This window comes from Aspergillus pseudoviridinutans (assembly GCF_018340605.1).
Source record: "Aspergillus pseudoviridinutans IFM 55266 DNA, scaffold_5, whole genome shotgun sequence".
Classification (NCBI taxonomy): Eukaryota; Fungi; Ascomycota; class Eurotiomycetes; order Eurotiales; family Aspergillaceae; genus Aspergillus; species Aspergillus pseudoviridinutans.
Window position 1 is genome coordinate 2,296,056 of NW_025091285.1, and position 27,218 is coordinate 2,323,273.

The 27,218-nt window shown below is 51.9% G+C and overlaps 10 protein-coding genes across 10 annotated transcripts; 3 read left to right on the forward strand and 7 right to left on the reverse strand.

Moving 5' to 3' along the window:
- Window positions 1–46: 46 nt before the first annotated feature.
- On the reverse strand, window positions 47–1,192 carry Asppvi_007862 (tetratricopeptide repeat protein; the record flags this gene model as incomplete). The annotated part of the gene is made up of 1 exon (XM_043303745.1): window positions 47–1,192. The coding sequence occupies one exon, from the start codon at window positions 1,190–1,192 to the stop codon at window positions 47–49; it is 1,146 nt and encodes a 381-aa protein (XP_043159680.1).
- A 3,978-nt stretch (window positions 1,193–5,170) lies between these two features.
- Asppvi_007863 (glycoside hydrolase family 72 protein) lies at window positions 5,171–6,949 on the reverse strand (the record flags this gene model as incomplete). The annotated part of the gene is made up of 4 exons (XM_043303746.1): window positions 5,171–6,660; window positions 6,710–6,735; window positions 6,781–6,818; window positions 6,872–6,949. The coding sequence occupies 4 exons, from the start codon at window positions 6,947–6,949 to the stop codon at window positions 5,171–5,173; spliced, it is 1,632 nt and encodes a 543-aa protein (XP_043159681.1).
- A 681-nt stretch (window positions 6,950–7,630) lies between these two features.
- Asppvi_007864 (DUF726 domain protein) lies at window positions 7,631–9,688 on the reverse strand (the record flags this gene model as incomplete). The annotated part of the gene is made up of 1 exon (XM_043303747.1): window positions 7,631–9,688. The coding sequence occupies one exon, from the start codon at window positions 9,686–9,688 to the stop codon at window positions 7,631–7,633; it is 2,058 nt and encodes a 685-aa protein (XP_043159682.1).
- A 246-nt stretch (window positions 9,689–9,934) lies between these two features.
- Asppvi_007865 (uncharacterized protein) lies at window positions 9,935–10,727 on the reverse strand (the record flags this gene model as incomplete). The annotated part of the gene is made up of 2 exons (XM_043303748.1): window positions 9,935–10,526; window positions 10,708–10,727. The coding sequence occupies 2 exons, from the start codon at window positions 10,725–10,727 to the stop codon at window positions 9,935–9,937; spliced, it is 612 nt and encodes a 203-aa protein (XP_043159683.1).
- Window positions 10,728–10,867: 140 nt separating this feature from the next.
- On the forward strand, window positions 10,868–12,003 carry sec17 (alpha-soluble NSF attachment protein SEC17; the record flags this gene model as incomplete). Its single annotated transcript, XM_043303749.1, has 5 exons — window positions 10,868–10,900; window positions 10,964–11,087; window positions 11,164–11,470; window positions 11,535–11,709; window positions 11,764–12,003. 5 exons carry the CDS (start codon window positions 10,868–10,870, stop codon window positions 12,001–12,003), a joined length of 879 nt encoding a protein of 292 aa, XP_043159684.1.
- A 478-nt stretch (window positions 12,004–12,481) lies between these two features.
- Asppvi_007867 (small subunit rRNA maturation protein TSR1) lies at window positions 12,482–15,032 on the reverse strand (the record flags this gene model as incomplete). The annotated part of the gene is made up of 3 exons (XM_043303750.1): window positions 12,482–14,326; window positions 14,392–14,852; window positions 14,924–15,032. The coding sequence occupies 3 exons, from the start codon at window positions 15,030–15,032 to the stop codon at window positions 12,482–12,484; spliced, it is 2,415 nt and encodes an 804-aa protein (XP_043159685.1).
- A 354-nt stretch (window positions 15,033–15,386) lies between these two features.
- On the forward strand, window positions 15,387–17,051 carry Asppvi_007868 (WDR46/Utp7 family WD40 repeat domain-containing protein; the record flags this gene model as incomplete). Its single annotated transcript, XM_043303751.1, has 2 exons — window positions 15,387–16,019; window positions 16,077–17,051. 2 exons carry the CDS (start codon window positions 15,387–15,389, stop codon window positions 17,049–17,051), a joined length of 1,608 nt encoding a protein of 535 aa, XP_043159686.1.
- A 273-nt stretch (window positions 17,052–17,324) lies between these two features.
- Window positions 17,325–18,276, reverse strand: Asppvi_007869 (urease accessory protein UreG; the record flags this gene model as incomplete). Its single annotated transcript, XM_043303752.1, has 3 exons — window positions 17,325–17,865; window positions 17,937–18,035; window positions 18,101–18,276. The coding sequence occupies 3 exons, from the start codon at window positions 18,274–18,276 to the stop codon at window positions 17,325–17,327; spliced, it is 816 nt and encodes a 271-aa protein (XP_043159687.1).
- A 1,230-nt stretch (window positions 18,277–19,506) lies between these two features.
- Window positions 19,507–21,917, reverse strand: Asppvi_007870 (LIM domain-binding protein; the record flags this gene model as incomplete). The annotated part of the gene is made up of 4 exons (XM_043303753.1): window positions 19,507–20,295; window positions 20,348–20,635; window positions 20,698–21,536; window positions 21,614–21,917. 4 exons carry the CDS (start codon window positions 21,915–21,917, stop codon window positions 19,507–19,509), a joined length of 2,220 nt encoding a protein of 739 aa, XP_043159688.1.
- A 1,969-nt stretch (window positions 21,918–23,886) lies between these two features.
- On the forward strand, window positions 23,887–26,745 carry Asppvi_007871 (ATP-binding protein; the record flags this gene model as incomplete). Its single annotated transcript, XM_043303754.1, has 1 exon — window positions 23,887–26,745. The coding sequence occupies one exon, from the start codon at window positions 23,887–23,889 to the stop codon at window positions 26,743–26,745; it is 2,859 nt and encodes a 952-aa protein (XP_043159689.1).
- Window positions 26,746–27,218: the final 473 nt, after the last annotated feature.

Consider the following 27,218-nt stretch of genomic DNA (forward strand, 5'->3'; position numbering starts at 1 on the left):
GATTTTTAATTTGATCAAAGATCCTTTATGTATATACGCGAACAGATTACCATCCCTGTATTCGGGTATGGCCATTGCGTTTTAGTATAAGAACCTTTTCGAGCTGTTGAGAGAAAGCCATGGCATTCAGGTCGTCGCCGGGCCATCTCTTTTGAACCCAGTTAAGTGCTCTGTTCCAATAGTATTCACATCGGGTATAGTCAGCTTTCGCAAGGTAAACGAATCCTAGACGGTCGCACGTATATATGTCGCATATATCTGGTTGCTGCGGTCCGTGTTCAGAGAGGCCGACCGAGAGGGCTTCCAAAAGTACCTTTTCAGCCTCGTTGTAAAGGCCCAGGTCATAATATATGCGTCCAAGTCTGCGCATACTGATGCGAGTAGTTTTATGAGCATAACCGTTCGCCTTGCTGCTCTCCCGAATTAATTTCTGGCATATATCAGCAGCGGCAGGGAAGTTTTTTTGCATTCTAAGTAGATCACTCAAAGCCCACTGGTACCGGCAAATGTCGCTGGAGATATTATCGGAACGCTCAATAACCATGTCTAGCATTAACTTCAGGGCCGGCTCGGCAGAGTCGACAAGTGTATTGTAAGTGGGAAGCAAGCGTAAGATCACAGTTAAGGGGTGAGAAGAACCTAAAACCTGTTCGGCTGTTGATGCAAGAAACCTGAGTAGATGAAGCCGCAAATCGGGAAAGTCGTACCATCGCTGGTCTGTAAATAGTAAAAAGAGCACTCTGATTAGGTCCTGCTCCTGTTGTTGAAAAACGACCCTCGCCATATCGCAGCCCGTATTGATCAAAGTCCACGGTTGCCGCGGCACTTTTTTAGCAAGTTGATCAACAGCGTGAGTGAATACTCCAGTCAGATCGTACGCATTCTTTTCGATTTGCAAATCCATATGCCGCGATGGGACATTGGTGAAAGACGAATCTCCAGAAATCGGAAAGTTGCTCTGTTGAAGATGCCATCGGAAGTAGTCCCTGATCTGCAACAGGGCGGTCTCTGTATTGCGCGCACTTGCTGATTGATTGAGGATGTTGCTTGTACTACGGAGAACGCTATTTAAGTAGTTTTGATGCCAGTAAGCAGGTGAATGATCTGTTCCGAGTACGAGTTCTGTATCCGATAACGCTATAGTGCTTGCGGCGACTGACTGTATGTCTGGAGCGGACTCTGTTATACCCATGGTTTCTGAAATAGTCTGATTCGGGTTATTAAGTAGACGTGGCCTGCATTCTTTTCCTAAATTGTCACGTAAATGGCGGCACAGAGATCTGCTAGACGAAAATATCTTTTCGCAGCCCCAGACCTCTCCGTTCTCGAGGGTAGTGCGGCAAGGATAGACCGTAGAAGCTGAAGAATGTATTTCCTTTTCATGAACTTTTCGATCATGGTTCCTTGTGAAACTTTTGTGACAAGTAGTGCAGGAGTACGGTTTCACCCCCTTGTGGACGTTGAGATGGTTCTGCAGCGCAAATGCGCGAGTGAAGGACTTTGAACAGATAGAGCAGGGATAAATATGCCGTTCTTTGGTAGCCATCATGGAAACTCTCAGTCGAGGCTGTAGAGGGTGGCATTCGGCGAAGATGGAAGTGTATGTAACAGATGCGGGGTTTAGTTAAGTTAGTGTCTGTGGTTTAGTCAATAGTCCCCCATCACTCGACCCACAGGTGACAGATCTCTATGCCTTATGGGGTACTGAGAAGGTTACGTTTGAAATGATGAAACTGACTGTATCTGGTTGATTCTTATTATGGATGGTTGTTAGATACAGATACGAGAGAACAAGGAGGAAACGTCATAATTCATAAAATGGGAAGCGAGGCAATGACGCTGAGTCAGCTGCTGTTTGCACTGTTTGCCTATTTCTCTGTGACAGTACCCAACATAATGGCTTTTCCCTTTTCGGCCCCATAGTTAAACGGACTACATCCGTAGATATCCCATCTTTAGTTAATAGATCGATTGTATGCGCTTTCTGACAGTCTCCGACATACAGAGCGGAATTCAAGTTGTTGACGATTTCGAATTATTACAGTGATTCAAGTGACGCCAATCTTAACCTGTCCTGCGTTGGGCGAACTGGGGGCATGGGGACTGGTATATCCAAGTTCTCTCGGCAGTACCCTTGAATAACACTTGGTGGCCATCAACTAGAGCTCAGTTGCCTAATACCCTATCTATGTACCACTCTCAGATTCTTGTGGCGGAGCCTGCACTGGCACTAGCGTACCGCCGGACCAAGCCAATCATCTCAATCATTATTTACTTGGCAGACAATAAAGATTATGTCAGCCAGTACTTCCTGCAAACCACACTGAACTCTCAAAAGAGTAGTTATCTGGCCCTAAGGCTCATCAAGACGCTGGATTGCTCTTGCGTAGAAGAATATGTGAAAGCACTGGCACTGGCACTGGCACTGGCACCGGCAAACTACTGCTACCATTATATGTGGTGACTATTCCTAGATATGAATCAATTTATTGCACTGGCACATGGGTCAACTATATAAGGTGATGATATTCCTGTCTCTAGTACCTCTCTTAGTAGATCCAAGGGCTGTACAAGTGAAGTCTTTGGATATCTCTCATCATAAAGACAAACAAAATATAGTTGGTAAGTGCAAGTCACTTAAGTGGCAAGTGCAGTTATTTGCAGCTAACACAGCAAAAAGAATAACCACACCTCTTTAAGAAAATGCTTGCAGACCTAATTTTAACAATTGTGTTTGGCATTTTCTCGATGATCCTGGGAATAATTGCTATTCTCCAGAATTGGCGCATGGAGAGGATCATTAGCATGTCGAACCCATATTCTATGTACAACTTGTTTTATTTCTAATTAGCTTGGATAGGAATGGTTGCGCCTGGACATTAAAACAACCAAACCGAAACTTCAATGAGATTATGTATGAGGAAAATAGGAAAAAGGGGGAAAAAAGATGAAAAGAGGGGAAAGAAACAATGGAGTCGCTGTTTTAGCTATGATTGCATTCCCTGCATGTTTATATATTTTGTTCAGTGTTCAGTATCATAATGTCATGGTGTAAGGCGCTTAATTACCTTTTGTTGTTGTTATGGGGTGGTGCTGCTATGGTAAGCTCTACTGCTAGGCATACAAAAATAGTTATCTCATTTATCTATGTCCATTAGGATTGGCTTGTACTTCCTATTGCTATGTGGGTGCTAGGGGCTTTATTCTGTATAAGCAGTGCGCGGAGCATATATGAAGCTCAGATACAGGCCTGGATGAACAGTATTTTGCCTCTGGCACGCCTTACTGGCAGTGAAAATAGAAGCATTCCTGAATCAGGGGAACCTAGTGGACAAAGCCCAGATAGTGGTGACGGCGGTCGATACTATAGGCTTCCCTGCTCTATACCACCATATGAGGGATATAGCAAAGTCCCCGATTTTGTCACCTTGGACAGACCGTGGATTCCTCCACTTCTGTTGGGAAACAAGTGAGGGCGAACGAATCGTGATGCCAACGAGCCGCCTCGCTCAGGCATACTACCTGATCGCCAATGCTGTAAAACGGGCTTCTTATTATTCATGCATTGGCCCGTGGTAATGTGGGTATTCGAGATGTTTCTGGACTCGACTCGGCCCTTGCTCCTGTTTTCGAAGCAATGCCTGGTCTGGGGCCTCCCAGTCATCCGCTACTTCCGTTACTGAGGACGAGGATATCGATTATTGGGAGAACCTCGCTTCGAAAGGTCAAGGCGAAAAGGTTGCGGTTAAGGATACCAACGATCTTGACAATGACGACGTCAATCCTTGAGGCGGAGGCGGAGGCTGAGGTAGGACGCAATGTTCTACCGAAGAAGCCGGTGAAGTCGAAGACTCACGCCTTTACTTTCCCCTAGGAGCGGATCAATGGCAAAGTTAAATCCATGTTTGCAACCACATGCATTTGGTTGCCCATTATATGGGCTATGGCATATCACATCAGCCTATATACGACAGGAGATACTACCAGGAAACTCCTGAACGAGATCAGTGCTGAGACGAGAATGCTTAACGCTAAGATTGACAAGCTAACTGGCCCGAGCGATCAATGCCCTAGCGATCTTCTAGATTATGCATGCGGACAGATTGCAGTCGTGAAAACTGACTCTTACCGTGACATGGACACATGGACATCCAAGAAGCGATGAGCGGTTAATACTTGATGTGCCACAACCTCCGCAATATAATCGACTGTCAGACCTTCAGGTCTTTAATGTGATCGCGAAGGACGCGCAGACTGATAAACACAGAAACTGGCCCAAGTCTGCCTCACCCCGCAGATCCAATCCACCATCGACGACCAGCGTGCTGAGACGAGAGAACAGAGAGCACTCCGAGGAACTTAAAAATATCCTGAAGGCCTTGATACTTTCCCATCTCCAGATACAGTTATTTTGCGATCTGTAACCCATCTGAAAGCAGTCCTTCGAAACCGCTTGCTGAAACTGGAGCTTTGGCTCTTCCAGGATGGAGGAGGAACCAGGAAGCAGCATCCTAGTTTTTGCAGCTCGGAAAGTCCTTGAGAGCATACTCTATAGATATTGTGAAGTCCTCCGGAAGGTAGTGATACCGCAAAACACTACAGCACTTCTTCACCCTCTTCTTCTTCTTCTTTCTCCCCACATGCGCTATCCTTGTCTTTTCCCTTCTCACTAAAGACGGAATAATGGCTGGTATTACGTCTATACTAGCAGCCGTCGGAGTCTGGGTTTCAGCATGTCCAGTTCTGTGGACCAATATGCTGTGGGGAGCTGAGAACCGGGAGCATTCGTATCTCATGTCGATCGAAACGGTTTGTTATGCAGCAGAAGCTGAAGGGTAAGATGCTTTATGCTCTTGCAATATTTCTTTCCGAGCTGGCGGATGGCTGGTACTTATTACTATCCACTTTTCGCTTGCATTGTTAGCTGGGATGGAAAGAACTGAATTGGTCTAAACGTGGACGAGCGTTGATCTACTCCATTGGGATACAGATTAACGCTCATCGCAAGTATTTTCAATGGGCACAGGGGCAGGTATTATACCAATATGACTATGGATATGTATTCTAGACTGAGGAGTACATCGTCCGACAGCTTAGTCTATCGGTATAGATTTAATTAGACATTGAGCCGTCGTTCCTTCTGCTACTAAGCTGTACAGCAGTATATCTACTAAAGAGAAATCATCAAAACACCAGCCATGGCAGCAACAACTCCATACGCAACCAACGGCCAGCCGCCCACCCGGACCGCCGCAGGGTTCACAGAACTGGCAGCCGCACCCTTGGACGTAGACGTACTCGCCGCACTACCACTACCGCTGGTAGCACCACTGCCCCCCGTCGGCTGGGACGTGACCGTCCCCGTTCCMGCGGAACCAGCCTGACTAACCAGCGACTTACAGTCCGTCGACTGGCCCTTGGGCGACTGCACCGACGCCGCGCCGGCAAAGTCACACGCGGAGGCAGCCTTATTCTGGTTCTTGTAGTACCGATCAAACACATACGACAGCTGGTCCTTGCTCGTGCAGACGCTGTACGCGCCGTACGAGCCCGTCGTGGCGTTGTGCGCGATCCCGTCGCAGATGCCGCCGCCGTACCCGCAGACTTGCCCGAAGAGCTTGCCGTACTGGTCTGCGGAGACGGAGTCCTTGACCACGCAGGACAGGCTGGATACCATGCAGTTGCAGAGCTCCGCGTTGGGGATCGGGGGCAGCGGGCTGGACTTGGCGAGCCAGGTGCCGTCGGCGGTGGGGCAGGCGCGCGGCGAGTTGGTGGGCGAGTAGCTGGCGCTGTTGACCCCGGTGGGCGTGGCGCTTTGCATCTCGGACGAGAGGTAGGTGAAGTCTGGTTCGAGGGAGACGGAGGAGCCGGACACGGAGACCAGGCCGTAGTCGTTGGTTGTCTCGAAGTACATGTAGACGATGCCGCCGCTCCAGACATTGTTCATCTGTGGGCCGAAGAGCACGGGCACGTCGGAGAACTTGCGGGGTTTCTCCGTGTTGCAGCCGTATTCGGAGAAGAAGATGGGGATGGAGTAGTCCTTGTACTGCTCGGTGCGGTTCTCGTAGCCGGAGGTCTGGAAGGTCTTGTCGCCACACCATTCGTAGATGTTGTAGCCGAAGAAGTCGATCGCGTCGGCCTGGTCGCCGCAGTTGAGGTAGTCGGACAGCGGGAGCCGGATCTCCGGGTTGTCGGTGGTTGCGTAACCGATTGCCAGCGATTGCCGGTATCCCTTGGCCTTGATATAGGCTTTCATGTCTCGCGCGGCGGCCTTGACGAACGCAGCGCCGGCGGACTGATTCGCCTTATTCACCACCTCGTTGCCGGCGAAAAATCCAATCACATTATCGTACTTTTGGAATGCGTCGATAACGCTGGTGTAGCGGGAATACTGGTCGACCGTCCAGACAGGAGAGTCGGATGTAATGGATACGTCCGGCGACGCCAGATCCGCGATGACATAGATCCCAGCATCGGACAACTTCTGCATGCACGCATCGTGGTTTAAGGACGGGTTAACGGCATACGTCCGGACCACGTTTGTCCGCAGCTGCAGAAGGTAGGGGATATCGCGCTCGCATTTGGAGCCGTCGGCCAGGGGGTCGACGTAGTTGGCGTTGGACTGGCCGGTTCCCCCAGCTCCTCCGCCGCTGTAGTCCTCTATTTTATTTAGTTGCGTCCTGGATGGGCAAGTCGGTTGGTAACATACCTTGATATGCTACACCTCGAATGTAACTAAGAAGAATGAGTCATTGGATCGTAACGAGGACAGATACTCACAATTCGCTTCCATTATTCGCGTAGAAGAACTTGGAGCCCTATCAAGCTCATGGTTAGAGCGCTTCCTGCAAAGGATCCATTAAGAACTTGCTTTGATTTGAATGTTTGGGACAGTAGCAATAGCGCATCCGGATAGCAGGGAAATCCCTGCTACAAGAGAGTATCTCATCCCTGATAAGAACGAGCGACAGGTAGCCGAATTGACTTATATAGTAAATTCGAAAGATAAGCGAGGCAGCAAAAGAGACATAAATAGACACGTAACGAATGTCAGGCCCAAAGTAAAGGAAGAAAAGAGGACAGAGGACCAGGCAGCTGCCTCCTATTTAATATGTCCCCCGTAAGACACTCAATCTATTCGAATGTAACATTGACTTCCATTGCCTGACGCAGAAAAGGGCACTAAATGGCCGACAAATCGCATCATGCTGGGGTGCAGGGAGACAAGCACTAGAGAGAAACCGTTGGAACCAGTGGCCTCGCTAAGAGACAGAATGGCTTCGCAGACCAGGGATCGATCGTCGCGGACAGGGCATTGACGCACTGTTGCCTGAACTAGTGATCGGCTACCTCACTAGACCAAGCTTTGCGGCCCCAGAGACTGGCGGGGTTGGTTGGAAGCTTGGTTGGCCATTTTTAGCCTCAAATTCAAAGCACTGTCTCGGATCTGTCGGATATCAGCTGCTGTTTGTGAGTTTATCCAGAGTTGACTGCTAGTGCTGACTGACCTGATTGGCGTGTGTCCCTCATGTGTCATTTCCCGGAATTTAGAAGTCCATCTATAATATAAAACCACAGCAAGGATAGTCATTGTATCTATTATTGGCCATTGGCTTTGAGAATGTACTATCTATGAGTGCCGAGTCCGTGCTCTTCCCTCCATCTCCTTCTGTAGTCTGTCATCTTCACCCTGCAGACCCTCCTGGCTGTCTAGCTGCTGGCTTGGTGACCTATCATCGCCCCTGATTCCAGCCTGTCGTTCGTTACGAGCTCTTTCCTGCTCCTGCCTCCGATCCTTGGCTGCCAGTGCGGCCTCCTCCCGTGCTACCTCGCTAGCATCAATGCTCTCGAGCCCAACGACACTCAAGATCCTGCCAACGAGAAACTGGTAACGGAGATGGCCGCTGATCACGTCGCTGACGTCCAGATTCTCAACTCCTGACACGCCTTCAACAGGCTGCAAGCCTGCAACCCCGAGCTGGAGGCTGCTGGTTCGGTACAAGAGAGCCAACACAGAGTCGTTCTCAGAGAACACGTTGACAAGGCGTCCACTCACAACACTACGGATGCGAGACCATTGCTCGGTGTTTGACGGGGTGGGAGCCCCCATCAGAATCGCTGACTCCACCAAGCCGAACGCGCGCCGCTTCGCCAAGCTCTGAAGGCAAGCGAAAATCACGCGAGAGCCCAAGGAGTATCCTATGAGGGTGACTGGTCGCTCGCCCTGCACTTTACTGATAAGAGCATCCGCAAGAACCTCCCCAGCCTTGTCCGCCCGAGCCTTGGCTACGCTAAACGGATTGTCCACCACACGTGCCACCTTGAGAAGGCCAAGCGGCAGGGCGACGGCGGTCAAGAGTTGGGAGAGGAATGTCTTCTTCAGGACTTGTTCACCGGCCGTCCACGCGGCGCTGGTCACCAACAGGTCAAGCGCATTTCCCAGATTCATCAAAGGCTCGGTTTCCCAACGGAGACCAAACACCTCCGATTCTGCTCCGATCACGCGCCAGGGGACCACGAAATTGTCCTCCTCTGTCAGCCACCCGGTCACGGCAATAGTAACCCGAAGTCGATGATCTTGTTGGGCGGCTTCTCTTTCGTCCTCGGATCGATGCCGAGAACCACGAATTGGCAAGAACGCAAAATCATCCACCTCCCGCGCGTACTTGTCAACCATACGGCCAGTCATCCGCCCACCGTACGCACCAAAAAGTCCGCCGACAATAACACCACTTCCAGCGAGAGCTCCCAGATACCCGGCTGCCGCGGTGGCTCCAAGCCCAAGGCCGCCCATGACTGTCCCGAGCCCAGCTGCAACAAGGGGCGCAGCCAGTCCACCGGTGATTCCGATCAGAGCAGCACCTGCAACTGACGCGATCCCGACCTTCCATTTTCTGGATGAATCGCGACTTCGGCCCTCGTCCTGCGTTGGGGCGTTCGAAGATAGCGCCAGAGCAGTGTCAAGCAAGCCCCTGGCCACTTTGACTTCATCTTCGTTCAGTAATTTCACGTCCAGTCCTAAGCTCGACGTAACGTACAGCATCAGGACGCGAGACCAGGCATTATAGTGTTCAAGGCTCAGGACTAGGAGTAGCAATGAGTGGAGTATTAAGAGTTTCTTTGCTTCGGGCAGTTCAGAGAGGCTGGTCTCCGCTGGTGGGAAGACCTCACGTAGTTTACGAATGGAACGGTCGTCCTCCGCTGAGCGGATCTGCTGGGATTGCTTTTCTGACGGCGCGTTCTGGTTCGCCGCCTCGACTTCACCACGATCAGCTGGGTCCCTGTTGACGACCTCCCCAATTCGAAGAAGGACAGAGTCTCTCCAGTCGTCAAAACCGGACAGAGCACATGTGGCAGTCTCGGGATCTTTAAATTGAGGGCCGGTTCTTGGGCCATTCGTTGCGCTGCTAGACGATGACTGGTTTTGTGCTTCTGTAGATTGAGCCAGAGAGCCTGTCCCTTTTTCTTCGTAGTTCGCCGACTGGCCTGGCGAGGGCGTGGCATTGGAGAAGTTTAGCTCAATTGCATCCCGCATCCGCTGTGCGATTAGCGCGACAAGCACTGTCAATTCCCCGCGTTGGGATCGATCCAATATCGTGGTCAGATCTTGGCCACGATCTGAGGCTGCCGCTTCAGTCGAGCCTCCCCCAAACTTGCTGGCATGCTTTTCTTTGAAAAATTTCCACATTGATAAAAGACGCGCTGAAGTGAAATACCTTGAACAAAATCAACCAGTCCCCGTGTTGTCTTGACTCGCAGGTGGTTAAGTGGAGAAATGCTGTTGACTGTCGAGCTCTGATGAAGTCATCCGATGCTGACTCAGCCCCTAGTATCGTACGGTCCCATAGCAGGGGTGCAACCCGCCGAACGCGAGATGAAGCAGGCCATTGTGCCGTAATATTTGCCATGACCTTTGTGAAGGAGACAGTCCCAATCAATTGCCAGACCCATTGCCCGTCTCAACGACAAAGAACTTCCCCTTAGTCTTTGACGCGTAGCCTAGCGCATTCCCATCCCAAGCATCTCCGTCCGGACGGTCATTTCTGACGCTCTCAACGCGATGTATTCTCCTGCTCCGTCCTACCACTCGTTCTTTGGACATGGCCTCCTTCAATTGTTCTAGTCCGATCTTGTTCTCCTGGATCGCCTCCGGGGTTTCATCTCGAATAGCTTGGAGGGGCTTGACCCCGGTCGCATCGACGCTTTGGATTTCCTTTACGAAGTGGATCTGGGACTTGAGAGTTCGGAGCATCGCATCCTCTTCTTCTTTGCTGGCGGGTTGCGGTAGAGCCGATAGACGTAGAAGATGATGTAGCTGTTTGGGGGTGACCGTGGTGGACTCTATGGCGGATTCGCTGGGGAGTAGCGACTTGACAGACCAGCTAGGTTTCGGCAGAATAGCATCAATGTCCACCTCGTCGGCTTTCGAAGAGGAATAAGGCCGAGAACAGTAAGCTCTAAACCTCAGAGCATGTCTTGGAAGGAGACCAGGAACGACCCGAGAACTCGGGCGGAGCAGCATTTGGCTATTTGAAGTCGCTGGTAACTGCACAGATGGATATTGATTGTAGAGAGATATACAGATCCAATAATATAAGTATTATCCTTGAGATGATCTCGGACTGAGCTTTGTTGATTGGAACGGCAGCGTTGATGTCAGCGAAAAACAGCTCAACGCAACAAGTCAAAAAAAGGCCCACCGCCTACGTTAGGCGGGCATGCCGCATCTTTACTACCCCAAGCTCAGCTTCACGAAATCCATATATTCCCCGCTTGACCCTTTCCCATCATATCTATTCGGTTTCAAGTATTCAAAATAGCTGTTTTCCATTTGTTATAGTTTCTTACCGTGTCACTTTCACTTACCATGGCTCAAGACCCCCGAGTCCTGCTTCAGAAGGTAGCCTGCATTCCCCGCCTTCAAGGCCCCATGTGCCGATCGCTGACAGTACCGTCTCTCTAGGCAGACAAAGCGCTGCAAGGCGCCTCAAGCGGGCTGAGCTTCTTCGGCGGACGGACAGAAAAGTACGAGAACGCTGCGGACTTATATACGCAGGCCGCAAATGCTTTCAGAGTGCAGAAGCTGAGTACGCGCATCTGCCCCGCCTCACTCTTCCTCCAAGCCCAGGGGTGTCACTGACAGACTTACCTTCTCGATGATAGACAAAGAAGCTGGGCTGGCGTTTGAAAAGGCCGCCGCAATCCAGAAGCAGAACCTCAATGAGCCAGACGATGCAGCGAACACGTTGCAAGAAGCCTTCAAGGTCTACCGCAAATCCGACCCCGAGGACGCTGCTCGCGTGCTCTCGGCGGCGATTCAGCACTACGTATTAAAGGGGAATCTGCGCCGGGCCGCCACACAGCAGCAGCATCTGGCGGAGGTGTACGAGGTCGAGCTGGGCGATTCGAAGAAGGCGCTGGAAGCCTATGAGAAAGCGGCGGAGTGGTTTGACGGTGACAATGCTGAAGCGTATGTGGCTTTTCCGTCGTAAAGTTGCAGGCGATCAGTCATTCTGACTAGCGACTACGTATAGGCTCGCGAACAAGCACTACTTGAAAGTTGCAGATCTGGCCGCTCTCGAGGGAGACTACTACAAGGCCATTGAGAACTACGAGAGAATCGGCCGGTCGTCCATCACCAATAATCTCATGAAGTGGTCTGTCAAGGATTACTTCCTGAAGGCGGGTATCTGCCATATGGCGAGCAAGGTATGTCTATACGATGTTTCCCAGCTTTTATTTTGTTGCTTATCTGTCTTGCAGGACATTGTCGCCACGAACCGCGCCCTCGAGAGTTACCGCGACACCGATCCTACATTTGCCTCGACGCGAGAGCACCAGCTGCTCGTTGATCTGGTGCAGGCCATCGAGGCCGGCGACCAGGAAGCCTTCTCCGATAAGTTGTTCCAGTATGACCAGCTCAGCAAGCTGGACAAGTGGAAGACTACTCTCTTGCTGCGCATTAAGAGCGATATCGAAGAGGCGGAGGAAGATTTCGCTTAAGCTTGCCTCGCGTAATGCTCGTTATAGTGTTGATAGCTGAACAAGGGCTGAATTTATTGTGTCCCTGGTTGGACTGTCCGGATATTTGTCGATTATGCTAGATGATGTTGTGATGATCCGAATCCATGCGTGCCTTGTACCGGTGTTACATTCCATTCTATATATCAAGGAGATAACAATCCATCCTGTGATTTTGTTTGCATCTGTCCTTACCCGGGATCCTAAACTTTGGATGCTTCGTACATTATCTACGTTGCCCTTGGTTAACAACAAAACAGTCGGAGCGAATCCAGCTCTGACGCTCTGAATTTAATCTAATGCTTCGTCTATATACGTGGAAATGCTTTGTTAGCCCTCGCGAAGAATCCAACAAACTCATGAAATATGCAATGTCAACTTTTGTGGTATCATGTCATCCTTCATGTAAACTTGATCAAATAAAATCCTCCACGCAGGCCCTCCATATGCCAGCACCAATCTATGCAACAACTTCCTCTAGAGCCCGGGCCTTCCTGGGGAAGACTCTCTTGTACAGACTGATGCCGATCGAATCCTGAGGATTGAGCTTGCCATCGAAAGTAGCCTTGAAGTAACCGTGCGTACCGAGACTCTCCTTGATGTAACCGCTGCGCCCTCTCCTGGTCCACAGCTGCAGGGCCTTGAACCAGTTGATGTCCTCCGCGTTGAAGAACATGTAGCGGACGGTGACGATTCGCTTGTGGATCTTGTACGGATGACCCGTGAGGATGGCTCGCTTCGCGACAACGCGGGACTGGTCAGGGGCGACGACGGTGCCCTTTCCGATGAGCTCCAGGTTGTCAATGTCGATCTGGGCCTCTGCGTCGGCATCGGCCGAGTCGAGGAGCTCGGGATCCTGGTTTTGCTTGCTCTTGAAAACGAGGACGGGAACGGCGCCCCATGTGAGGGGTCCAATCCACGTGGCAATGGCGCTGCGGCCGGGGTGGAGGAATCTATCGAACTTGTGCACGTTATTCGGGGTGTTATCGCCAGCCGAGAAGACCGGCTTGACGACCAGACGGCGGGGGCCGCATTGAACGACAAGTTCCTCCTTGGACTTGAGGGGCTCCTCAACGCTAGAGTTCAGGTGCATGTTCACGTTGACTACGGTATGCTTGTGCTCATGACGGAGAAGAGAGAAGAGAGACAGGGGCTGCCGGCGGTTACGGAGCGACGACGGCACTCCGCGCAGGTGGACATCAACCCTTATGCCAGGGTTCACACCGCCAATCAGTGCTTCACGGAGAGTTCTGTTCTTGGAGCCTTTGTAATCCACGATCTGCAGCAGCCGGCGCCAGTCCTCTGGTTCATGCGGACGGTCCTCTGCAGTCTCCCAAGGGCTGGTCTTGAAATTCTTCAGACCTCTAAAGCGAGCCAGCCGCTCTCTCGCAAGCACATTAGGGTGAAGTTCGATTTCGTCTGGGAACTCGAGGTCATCGGACGCTTCCTTGCGGCGACTGGCCCGATACTCCTCAAGTTGCTCAGCTTCGTCTTCCGGCGCGGGGTCAAGGAACATCTCGGACTGAGGGTACTCAGAAGGTCCAGCTTCTGTCATAGCATCCTGACGATCCGGGAATACGCCATCCTCGGGGTTTCCAGCCGTATCCATGGCCATAGCTTCGTCCTCTCCCTCTTCCTCTTCCTCGATGTCAGAGCCAGAGTCGGACACATCATCGATGAACCATGCCGATTGGTATTCTGACGTTCCCTTGGGCAATCTCTTGGGGCGCGCGGGCAGATGGGAGTCGTCATCGGAGAAGTAGTGGTGATCGTCTAGGAGGACACCCTTGCGCTCTGTGTCAGCGACAGAGATATCATCCTCCTCCATCTCGATCTCCTCGGGAGCCACAGTGGCGAGGTCGTCGCGGTCAGCGGTGGGAACATCCAGAACCTGTGGACCCTCATTCTCATCGACATTCATAGCATCATCGCGCTTCCCTCGGGCACTTGGGAGTGGTGCTGCAGTGATCGAGTCGATCTGGAAGTCGCCCCAACCAGGGATATGCACAAGACGGTCGGCCTTAAGTCCCTTTCCGCGGACAATGCCGGTCAAAACAACATCGTCGACAACTTCTCCTGTGGCCTCGGGCCATTTCATCTCCTCCACCAGCATCCAGCTCCGCTCATCGCGCCAGCGGATACCCTTCGGTGTTGCGGTACACAGGGACCGGACGACGTTGGAACATTCCTGTCTCGAGTCGACGGACAGGACCTTCTCGACAGAAGGAAAGAAGTGGTTGATGAATGATTTGAGGGAAGAGGCCACCTGTGGACGTCTCTTGGGAGGATTGATCTTGTCAAGACCCTAGTAAATAAACCACGGTTAGTTCTACTAGCCCGACAATCCAAGACAGAAGGATCTCAACATACCTGAACGACGGCCACAACATTGGAAATACCCTGGCCCTCGATCGATCTCAACAGCTGTTCCCCATGCTCCTCCACCTCCACCTCCGAGGACAATGCCAGCACAACGAAATCCGCCATGCGGCACACGTCCAATGCGCCCATCAAGTCAAATTTCGCCGGAATATACTGCAGGCTCTGTCTGAAGCGATCAATGCGCACACGAGAGATCGTGTCCGCGGAAACGTCGGCTGAAACATCCACACTTTCATTCAAAGACCGGAGGATTGCAGCGACATCGATATCAGCGGAAAGAGGCACGACCGCGACATGGCGGGGGGCACCGTTCGCTCCGGTGAAGATACTATTGGCCTGTGCCTTTTCCTGATGCTTGAGCTGCTGTTTTTGACGAGCCTGGTTCCGACGATCGAGCTTCGACATGAGTTGCTGGTGAGGGGTCTTGCGAGTACCCCGCTCAACCTTGCCTGATCACAGATATCGCAATTAGAGTCGTTCCAGAGCACTAATATCAAACTGCAGAGTAGTGAAATCATACCTTTGTTGATGTCCTTCAGAGCACCCTTCGAAGCGTGCTTAGACTTGTATGGCTTGTGGGATGTTTTGGTAGTTGAGCGGTGATGATGCACCGTCTGGGTGGGCGCCATGTTGGCACCGCTGGACCCTTTGAATCGAAAAGGAAGAGAGTCCAGTTTGCTATAGAAATAGACAGAGAGTTATAATATGTCTGCAAAAAGAGTCCTGACGAAAATCTAAAAGACTCTATCTAGCACGATAAGCCGTTACACGATAGACAAGATCTCGGAGAGCGGGTCTTTTCTGCCAGAGAAAAAAAATTATTAGTTAAGGTGTGGGCAAGCGAGCGTGAAATCTTGGCATGAATTTTCCTTCAAGACCCGCAGATAACCTTACCTCCGATCATTTTTCGGTCAGCAATACTTTTCGCTCAGTTCAATTTTTGCCAATTTCAACTATTTGGACAGACAGAGGAACGCAAGCAAATGTCTGAATCCGCACCGACAATGGCCGTCGCGCCGACCGGTAAGCGCGAAAAGAGCAAACGGGTGGTCGAAGCGCAAAAAACCTACGGACGTGGCAAGCCCATCAATGTACAGAGCGTCAAGGATAGGAAGCTACGCAGCAACCTTAAGAATGTGGAGGCAAAGTTCAAGGAAGCCGCTCTCAAAGCGAAGGATGCAGAAATTCTGCTCGAGCATGAGGCGGGATTCCTAGAGCCTGAAGGGGAGCTCGAACGGACATACAAGGTGCGACAGGACGAGATCCGCGAGAATGTCGGTATCGAGACGGCGAAGAAGGGGTTCGAGTTGAAGTTGGAAGATCTGGGACCATACCGGGTAGACTATACACGGAACGGTCGGGAGCTGCTTCTGGCTGGTCGGAAAGGGCACGTTGCGACGATGGACTGGCGGCATGGCAGGTTGGGCTGTGAGCTGCAACTGGGAGAGACGGTTCGCGATGCTCGGTGGTTGCATAACAATCAGTACTTTGCTGTTGCACAGAGGAAGCACGTCTACATCTACGACCACGCCGGTGTTGAGCTGCACTGTCTCAACAAGTATATCGAACCGGTCTTCCTCGACTTTCTCCCATACCACTTCCTTCTCGTTGGCGCTGTAAGATTGATCTCTCGAGTCTGATAACTGGAACTTGCTAACTCATGTCTACACCAGCAAATGAGCGGTCATCTCAAGTACACCGACACATCGACCGGCCAGATGGTCGCAGAACTGCCCACACGACTCGGCTGCCCGACATCGCTATGCCAGAACCCATTCAACGCCATCATGCACGTCGGACATCAGAACGGAACGGTTACGCTGTGGTCTCCAAACTCCCAAACCAACCTCGTCAAAGCACTCGTGCATCGCGGTCCCGTTCGCTCGTTAGCGGTGGACAGACAAGGCCGGTACATGGTGTCGACGGGCCAGGATCAGAAAATGTGTGTGTGGGATATCCGTATGTTCCGGGAGGTGCACTCGTACTCGTGTTACCAGCCCGGAGCATCGGTCTCGATCAGTGACCGCGGTCTGACCGCAGTCGGCTGGGGGACGCAGGTGAGCGTGTGGCGCGGCCTCTTCGACGCTGCGCAGGCAGACCAGGGCAAAGTGAAGAGCCCCTACATGGCCTGGGGCGGGGACGGCCACCGCATCGAGAACCTGCGCTGGTGCCCATTCGAGGATGTGCTGGGCGTCGCGCATGACAAGGGATTCTCCAGCATCCTGGTTCCCGGCGCCGGAGAGCCCAACTTCGACGCGCTGGAGGTCAACCCGTACGAGAACACGAAACAGCGCCAGGAGGCCGAGGTGCGCGCGCTGTTGAACAAGCTGCAGCCCGAGATGATCTCCCTGGACGCCAACTTTGTCGGCAAGCTGGACACGATCCGCGACAAGAAGAACCGCGAGGAGAAGGATCTCGACCGCCGGCCCGAGGACCCGATCGAGAAGCTCAAGAACCGCGGCCGTGGCCGCAACAGTGCCCTGCGCAAGTACCTCCGCAAGAAGGGCCGGCGCAATGTCATCGACGACAAGCTCGTCAAGGCGGAGATGCTGCGCAAGGAACGCGCTGCCCGGCAAAAGGAAAAGCTCCGCGCCGAGAAGCAGGACCTGGGTCCTGCGTTGGCGCGGTTCGCCAAGAAGGAGATTTGATTCTGGCAATCCTGCTACTGCCAGAGCGTCAAGTCTTGGATGTTTGCTGCATGTTGATTGCTTCCTTGCTCATCTCTCGCGAGAGGTGATAGATACCCAGTTTCTCATGGACCGTCGGTCCTCAGCTTGTTCCTGCATTTTCCGGGCGTTGGTAAGGTTATGGGTACGGGCACAAAAGTGTAGTCATCAGTCATTGAATGTACATTTACAAGATGCATCATCATCACCATCATATATAGATCCCGCACAAGCGTAGAATGAGGCCGAGACCATCTACTCATCCACACTCCCCGAATTCTTCGGCGCCCCATTCTTCCACCTCTCCAAACTAACCTCATACGCCCCGCTCGCCTTCCACGCACTCAGAATCAAATTCACAATATGATCCACTCCCTTGCCATGCTTGACCACCGCGAAAACCGTGGGCCCCCCCTCCCTCATCTTCGCCGCATCCCGCTCCATAACCCCCAAATCAGCCCCCACCGCCTCGGCCAGATCAATCTTATTCACAACTAGCAGATCCGACCCCGTGATACCCGGCCCTCCCTTACGGGGCACCTTATCACCACCCGCCACGTCAATCACATAGATGATGAAGTCCGCCAGCTCACGCGAGTAGTTTGCAGCGAGGTTATCACCCCCAGACTCAATCAGCAACAGATCCGTCTGGAACTGCTTCTGCAGGGTCTGCAAGGCGAGCAGGTTCGCGCTGATATCCTCGCGGACCGCAGCGTGCGGGCACCCGCCTGTCTCGATGGCGCGGATGCGGCTAGGCGACAGGGCTTTGTGCCGGGTGAGGAACTCGGCGTCTTCGCTGTATGACAAGTTGAATTAGTATTGTGCACGTACTTCAAGCAGTATAGGCGTAGTTGCTAGGAAACTCACCGCGTGAAAATATCATTTGTCACAGCAGCAATATTATACTGATCTCGCAGGGCATGGCAAAGCGCGAGCATCAGCGCCGTCTTGCCGGACCCGACTGGTCTGGAATGGCAATGGGCGTTAGTATGTACCGTAGACTAGGCCTACATAAAGAGAAAGAAACTTACCCTCCAATACCGATGGTAAAGGCACGATCCTTCCAGTCGCGGCCTTCAATCAATGGCATCTCGCGCTCCAGGTATGAGCCGGGCCCGTCAAGGATCTCGTGGGAGTGGCCGTGGCCGTTGAAAGGGTCATCGTGGGAATGGCTCACGCCGTGGTCGTGGTCGTGGGAGTGCGACATGATGCTTTCTGTGGATTGAAAGTACACCGTAGTGAGCGGGTGAAGTTCAACGCAGAAAGGGCGAGAAAAGTGGTAGCTCCACGGAGGGGCTCGCTATCTCCAGGTGAGGGGCAGCCCCAGATAGAGAGATAGAGAGGCACTGGGGGACTTGGCCAAGGCGGCGGACTCCGATGACAATAATACATGACATGTTACTTTGTTTAAACCCTTGATAAGGCTTGATTTCCAATGACAAAGATTATGTCKAATTTATATTCCAATTATTCTACTAGTCTTCGCGATCGATAGCAACAACCGCCGTCTGTCTTTGCACAGGTTTAAGGAATGTGGCGCATATCTGATAAGAAGTAAAGGAGGCGTTGATCCCGCCAAATCTAGTCCGTCGGTCACTAGAGAGATAAGCTACCAGCCACGTTCGGGTCAAACGCGAAGTATATCTACTGAGTGAAAGTGCAAGCCAAGGTCAGAAGCAGGAAGACGGCTATTCGTTCTCATCTCCGTTTTAGTCACACAGCTATAGCAAGCAAATGATAAGCAGAGAAGCGGAATCTTAGTCTTCGATGGAGCAAGCAAGCACCTGACGCCAGATCAAAAGATGGACTGTATAGCACGGATATCAGAAGCAAGCGGACTTCGCGTTCAATGTCAATTATCATCAACGCTAGGGAATCGAGCTCAAAGACCCAAAAGATATCATTCCTCAGAACCGTCGAGGAAAGCAAAAGCTCATAGAACGTGCGATCCAAGACCAGATTTAACAAGTCCAAATCAAAAGCCAGACGGAAGACGACCAAGTAGATAAAGTACATTAGGCTGATATCAGTTTGTATCAGGAGACCTCATATTCAACGTGAAAAATTGCCGTGGGGATCCCACTCGCGACTCGGGACAAGAGACGGACATGTTCCCATCCATCTCGCTGGTGTGATGGAGACAACCGGTACCGAATAGTCGCCAGCGGAATCGCATGCGATGCAGGAGCGGAAAAGAGGAATCGAACATATAATAATAAAAGACGCACCATCCGATATATTCAAGCGACAAGATGATGAAACGCACCCAGATTCGTAAAAAAAAAAAAAAAGAGATGAGCAAGTAAAGCCTCAAACAGGTATCCTATGGTACGCCAGTTCCCCGCTTCTTGAGACTGAAATGGAACGGTAATGAATCAATAAAAGGACAAGAAAGGAGATGAATGAATCCAGGCGGAAACAGAAACCATCTCTAATATTACGCAGTACCCTTCTGTCTTTTCCCGCCAACCCGAGGACTGGCTTTGACTTTGGTCGCACCTTGGGTAGCAGTTCCATTGACTTCCGGACCACCGGTATCGTCGTTCTCCACCTTGACGGTACTGGCCCGTCGACGCTTGTTGGTCACTTGCGGGCTGGCACTAGCACTGGTTTGGCCAACGTTAGGCGGCATCTGCCCTTGTTGTACCATGCCAGGAGGGCCAGCGAGATGGCTCTGGGCGGGACTCGGATGGGCCGAGAGGTGAGGAGAGCCTTGAGCGGGCAACCCGAGATGAGCCATTGCGGGGGATGCGAACTGATTCGGTCCGTTCATCTGGGGTCCTCGTAGATTCTGGCCTTGCTGCATTGCCGGGTTCATGGGGCTCGGCATGAACCCTGGATTGGGATTCTGGCTTTGTAGAGTGTTCACCAGATTCCGTAGTGCTTCAGGAGGCGAAAATTGCGGGTTTTGCTGCGAGAATTGAAACAGCATCTGCATATGCGAGATGGTCTCCGCCACTTCTAAGAAACTCATGACCGCCGTTGGCACACCATTTGCCGTCACCATAGACTCGGGCAGAGACGGCGCGGCTTGCTGGGCCTGCTTCTGCTGTGCCCGTTTGCCCATATTCTTGGAGACTTTCGGGCTCTGTTTCAGCTCTGACAACTCCAGCGCCTGAAGCTGACTCCGTGGAAGATACTCGGTATGATTCATCACGACAATGTCAAGCATCTCAATCTTGTTATTGTGATCAAAGTGCGCTATAAGTGTCCCATTGGTGAATAGCTTTCGTGAAAGTTAGCAAGGTAACTCACAACAAGGCGAAGGGTAACCGAACCTGAGAATCATTGGCGAACCAGTAGATAAACGATGTCCTGCGACTCTCCACAATGCGGCCACCATTGGGTGAATCTCTTTCGCGCGCACCTTCGACGAGCATCTGGATCTGGCGGATTCCACTTGTAAATTGAGTCAGGTAATACCGCGCTAGGGCCGGCGTCGAGATCTCAAATTGCTTCGAACCAGCTTGGGGGTTGTACACCCCTTGCCGAAGAACGCCAACCGGAGAATAGAATTTATCGACAAATGCTTGCCAATATAGCAAATCCTGAGCTTCGCCGCGGCTCTGTCATCAAGTTAGCACAATCTCTAACCAGCACTCGCATGTTGCGACAAATTTCGACGTACGGAAAAGTTACTCAGATGCTCGGCAAAAGTGAGCAAGGCCAGAATCGAAGTGCCTTTCATGCCCATCCTTTGCTGCATCATCATAGCGGCCTGGTTCTGGGTCTGCTGGGCCTTCATTTGAGCCTCCTGGGGCGTCATTTGTTGCTGCTGACCTTGCGGTTGACCCTGCTGTGATTGTTGCTGTTGGGGCTGCTGCTGCGGTGGTTGCTGCTGCAGTTGGGGTTGCTGGCCGGGTTGCTGAGCCTGCGGCAACTGTTGCGGGGCCGGGTTTGGTGTCTGATGCGGTTGGGGGGCAGCACCTGGCTGCTGCTGAGGTTGACTGGAGGGAGGTTGGGGAGGGTTCGACTGAGGCGTACTGCTTCCTTGATGTGGTGGAGGTTGCGGCTGAGGTGTTACACTTTGAGCATCATGCATACTCTGAGGATGTGCCGCATGACGTTGCTGCGGTGTATGCTGACCCGGTTGTGCTGCGGCCGCTGCGGCGGCCGCTGCGGCTTGTTGAGCTTGCTGCGCTTGTTGGGCTTGCTGCACCTGGTGTGCCTGTTGCGCTTGTTGGGCCTGCTGCATGGCGAAGAGCTGTTGCTGCTGTTGCTGAATGTTTTGAGGGCCATGAGGCATTTGTTGAAGGTGCATTTGTAGGTTGACCGGTCGCATTCCCGAATTCGCCTGCATGGCCGCTAATTGCGCAGCGTTTAAACCCTGTGTGCCATTGGGTAATGACACTGGGAGACCTGCATGCTGCTGCTGTTGAGCTGCTTGCTGCTGCTGGAACATCATGCGCTGTCGAAGGATCTGTTGTTGGTGCTGGTGTTGTTGCAGCAATTGAGGGTTATTGGCAACTATTTGAAAACAAGTCAGTAAGAAACGTTCACCACCTCCAAATTGACAGTGTCCAGCAAAGGAACAGAGGACGTACACGTTTGAGCAAACTGTGGTTGTTGGAACAGATGCGCCTGCGCAGGCCCCAAATGAGAAAGTGCATGAGCCTGGACAGGACCACCAGGGCCTGTTGTTCCAGCGCCTGGAGGCATTCCCATCATCGGTCCTCCTTGAGTGACTTGAGGCCCTCCTGGCGCCGACACGCCCGGGTGCACCCCTTGCACCATCCCGGCACCAGGATGAGCGTTGGGATGTTGTCCCTGGGCCATTGGATGACCTGGCGGCAGTCCAGGATGTTGCGGCATGCCTTGATGGGCAGGAAATGGCTGCGCCATCATCATCGCTATGCAGCGAAGTCGCCGAGAACGGGACTCCTAAAATCGGTCAAAGGGAGAGTGGATGGCACTGAGGATAAGACAGGATGGGTGGATAAAATAATAAAGTAAGAATATCGACAAGTTGGATTTAAGGCGGACGTCTGTCAAAGTCAAAAAGAGCGCGCTCGACGTGGAGGAACGACAGGCCGCTTTTAGCGTCGGGGCGGAGGCCAAGACGCAGCAGTCGGGCGACCGAACCTGCGTCGTTATCGTTGAGAATTAGACAATCGTCGTTGGCGCATGGATTGATCAAAAAGGGCCCCAGTAATCTCTAGCCACCAGGCCACTCGACTCCTATATTATCGAACCCCGAAATTGATTAGTTGTCGAGAACGAGGGCCAGGCCAGAGTGGGAAATAAGGAATGAGGAATTAACGATGGATGGGTTTAGGAGGCCGGACGGAGATGTGGAGGGGCTAGGGGGCCAACGAGAGAGTGAGAGCGAGAGAAGGCAGACGGGCACCCCGTCGCGATCGCCAGTTTCGCTGATCGCTCGTTTCTTGATCCAGAAAACAAACGCTGCTGGAACTGACTGATCTGATAAATTGAAAAACACGAAAAATACAAACCACGTACACTTTCAAGGAGAAAGCTGCCACCAGTCAAGGTGGATAAGGTTAGGGGGGGGAGCGCCGACCAGAGGGTAAAGTTCAGAAGACAATCCTAAGGCGAGCGAGAGAGAGCGACACCCCGTCCCTTTGAGGCTTTCCGTTTTTGCTGGACGGCGACCGTCGGCCAGCGCGAATCAGGCAGGCCGCTAGTCCTGATGTGGTAAGTATCACGTGAGTGTCGGAAAAAGGTTGTTGCGTGTTCCCGCTGTTTCTTTTCTTTTTATTCTGCCTTCTTCTCTTCCACACAAAGATTTCTTTCCGTTCCAACTTTCTCAACACTGTTGACAATAAGTCTGTCAACTTTCCAATATTTGAATATGAAGATTGGATGATTCATGTGGAAACGCTTGGGTCATTGTATGGTGTGCAGAAGGATGCTGAATCACAACGCATTGGTTCTACATCCTGACGCATGATCGATCATACCACTGCTAACATATCAGGTCACCTCTGAAGATACGCTCATGGGACGTTTGACAAGGTTAGTCTACTATTTCCATTTCTTGTTGATTCTTGAAATACATCTTCGAAGATGACAAAACCCTTTTTACTTCTTTACTCTCCGAGTCGCCCTTGACGAGACATTCGGACCTTCCTTTCCCGGTTGGTCTGCTACTTGCCAGTATATTTTGTCTGAGAACTATCTCAATTGCTTTGTGTTTGCATGCCACACAGTCCGAAATATTTTCTAACTTCGGATCAGTGTAGTGCCAGTCGTCGAATGTCGAAGAATTGAATCGAACCATGCTGTTGCATCGTCCTGCGTTCAATTATCTTGCCGGTTACATAAAACAGCCGCTACATAGATCAGTTCATAGTTGTCAATGCCAATCTTGATTTAAATTTCATTGTTGTTTCTTAGTAGATGTTGTACATCCTCCGCTTCTCGCCGATATACTGTCATCACGCATGAAAACCATGTAGTGTCGATCATACGTCAGCCCATTATTACACTTGATTTTTACTGTGTAGATCATCCTGGAGCTCTGAAAATGCTCAGCCCGGGTTGTAGAGATGATCCTGAACTGGTAGGCCAATTGAGCTGATATGCGCATTATCTACACAACGGCAAAATGTCTGAAAATTCAAGTCCCAAAGGGTTCCTCAACTTGTTCATCTTTTGGCAGCCATACAAACAAGGTCACAGATGTAATATCACGTGATTCCATTCTCCGTCGGCAAAAAAAGGATCAGCATCGGAGTTACTGTCTCAACGTTCTTCGTTCACGACTTGGCTGATGCATGACGTTTGCCATTCGCAACTCAGCATAACCTTCATACTCTAGTTCCGGTGGCAGCATATGCCCCGGATGTATTCGTCAATGGTACAGGGCAGGCTACTTTCGTCCCTCGCCCGACCCTGTCGTTTCGTCGCCCATCGCCGCTACCCCCCAACTCTCGCCTCGTCTGCACGTCGCTTTCATCTTACGCCAAAATGGCTATCGAGCGCACCGTCTGATCCCAGCGACTCTCGGAACTCACGTCCGGAAAGCGTCGCTCAAGATATTCCTGCACTAAACTCGGAACATACCCCCTCCGAAGATGCTCCCTCAACAACTCCGGTGACACCAACAGAACGAGTGGTGAAGAAAGATCCCGGTCCCTATGGGTCAGGTGTACGGAGGGCATTAAGGAACCGGAGACAAGGCAAAGATCTCATAGCTCCGGTAGCAACTGTCCCGCAATGGTTCCGAGAACGAAATACTGTTTTGCATGGTGTTGAAGGACAGGCCGTTGCACAGTCCCGACAACAGGTTGAGATACGTCCGTTAGAAACAGAGGAAAAGGAAGCGAAAGCGCATGTCCAGTCCCAGGGTGGTGATGGAGGCGATCCGTTACCATCTGAGGCACAAAGCAACACAGAGCATCGGTATATTCTAAGTGAAGCGCTTTGGGAAGAACTATGCGCGTCTGCTAAAGCAGGCTTACGGCTTCCACCCGCCAAATACGCGAAAGAACCTTCAGCTCAGAAATCTCATCTCGTCCTACAATACCCGGGGGCGGATGGCATCTTGTTTTTGGATGCCGTGGTAAAGCGATTAGCCCAGGAGCTAAGCGCGGATGTCGTGACGCTGAATGCTCAGGATATTGCTCAGCTGTGCAGTGAGCAAGATATGGCGGACAGCGGTGCGACGTCCCCTATCAGGTCGCTAGGCTACGAGGTCTACCGGCCGTCTATTGCTGAATCGTGGCAGGATTTGGGAGACAACCTCAATGAGAGTGAAGCGGAAGACACCGACTTTATCGACACTCCGGTGCCGCCGAGGAATTTCCGGCCCGGCCTGAAGGGAGCGAAATTTATCACGATCTCGAGCGCCAGTAATAACGGTGATATTCCATTGCCGAGTATTCTTGGGCTGAAATCATTAATGACCTCATTCAATGGACCCCTGGATGGTGCAGCTGCGGTACAAAGCCCCAGTGATCGAGTCGAAGATAGGCGACTTCGACTTGTTCAAGAGCTAATCAGCTCACCCAGCAAGCGATCCAAGCCAGTCTCTGAGACAGAATCGCCGTCGGAGGGTCAGCCTGCCGCCGTTCGCGACGTCATCGTACAGGTGCAGGACTATGGGGAAATCCAGGCGACACGTGAAGGTGCTAAGTTTATCACTCTATTACAAAAAGCTATTATGGATCGGAGAAAGGCCGGTACTCGAGTTCTGTTCATTGGCACCTCGGCGGAGGAAGTAAGCCCCGATTCAGACTCGGCGCGACTCATGCAAAATGCTTTTGACGACCATTTCTCACAAATGCTGGTCATTACACCGGGAATGGAGTCAAAAGAGGTGGAAAAGACGTTTGCAGAAGACCGCAAGAGGCGTACGCTGGACATCAACATTCGCCACATGCAGGATATGCTTCGTACCCGACTGGATGAGAGCTCTTCTGCACTCAAAGACGCCATTTTTGAAAATCGTTCTTGGCCACTCCCTCCATCTCTAGTGAAAGAGTCTGGTATAGATGAGCGCTACTGGCCCTACAGTCAGATCCACTGGGCGACAACACTTGCCCTTGGAAGCGTTGAAGCCAACGAGCCTTTTGGTTTTGAACACATCCAGCGTGGTATTGAGATGATGCACAAGACAGACCAAACCAAGAACGACTGGCTACGAGAGAGGACGACGAAATCTACGCATGAGGCAGGTACCGACAGGGAGCGTCTATTGAACTCTCTGCGTAAAACCTGCAACTCCCACGAGAAGAAGTTGCTGAATGGCGTCGTTGATGCCAACAATATCCGGACAACATTTGCCGATGTCCATGTCCCACCAGAGACTATCGACGCTCTAAAGACGCTGACTTCGCTGTCCCTCATCCGGCCAGAAGCTTTCACATACGGAGTGTTGGCTACGGACAAAATTCCAGGATTGTTGCTCTATGGCCCGCCCGGTACCGGTAAAACCCTGCTTGCAAAGGCCGTTGCTCGGGAGAGTGGTGCGACTGTTTTGGAGGTCAGCGGTTCCGAGGTGTATGATATGTATGTCGGCGAGGGCGAGAAGAACGTCAAGGCTATTTTTACTCTGGCGAAGAAACTAAGCCCGTGTGTGGTTTTTATTGACGAGGCAGATGCCATTTTCTGTTCCCGGACGGGGGCCAGTAGTCGCACCTCGCATCGGGAGCTCATCAATCAGTTCCTTCGAGAGTGGGATGGCATGAACGACATGTCTGCGTTTATCATGGTTGCAACCAACCGGCCATTCGACCTCGACGACGCCGTCCTTCGACGTCTCCCAAGGCGACTTCTTGTGGACCTTCCAACGGAGCAAGATCGATTGGCCATTTTGAAGATCCACCTCAAGGAGGAGACCCTCGATCAGTCGGTCGATCTAGCTGAATTGGCTCATCGAACTCCTCTTTATTCCGGCTCCGATCTGAAGAATCTCTGCGTTGCGGCCGCTCTGGCCTGCGTTCGAGAAGAGAACGACCTGGCGGCCAAACATCCGGGCCCTGAGCCGTACCAATATCCAGCGCGTCGCATATTGACTCGGGCGCACTTTGAGCGGGGAATGGAAGAGATCAGCGCGTCGATTAGCGAAGACATGTCCTCGCTATCGGCGATCAGGAAGTTCGACGAGCAGTACGGTGACCGTAAAGGCCGTCGCAAGAAGAGCGCCGGATGGGGATTCACGCCTCTTGGTGCGGAGCAGGCTGAAACGGATGCTGCGCGTGTCCGGACTTGAACATGTTCGTTTTGGGTCTGAATTATTGGGTGAACTCGTCTGGATTAGGATAAATGCATCATGGTATGGGCTCGGGGTTTAGGTGACGGCTTGTGTACTATTAGCGACATGGTATAGATAGATAGGACTTGTACTAGTATTCGGCCTAAAAAAGAGTATATATTCATCAAATTCTGCCTGCTCTTTCTCTTAAATACATTATGAAACTGACTGTGATATATACGGTATTGGCGGCTGATCTGCCGGCGCCATCACGCACAGAGTTTGTTTTGTCGCCATGACATCGACGAATTCTCCCTCTCCCGCCCAGCTTCAGTCGCTGCAACTCCGCCACACCAACACACCTCTCCCACTCCAGGAATCCCTTGTCTCTAATTTTGTGCTCTCGGGTTCCACGTGGGTCACAGCAAGGGGCCTGCTCGGACCGTTTCTATATACCTTGTCGATCAGCCCACACGGCCCTCCGCAGCGGC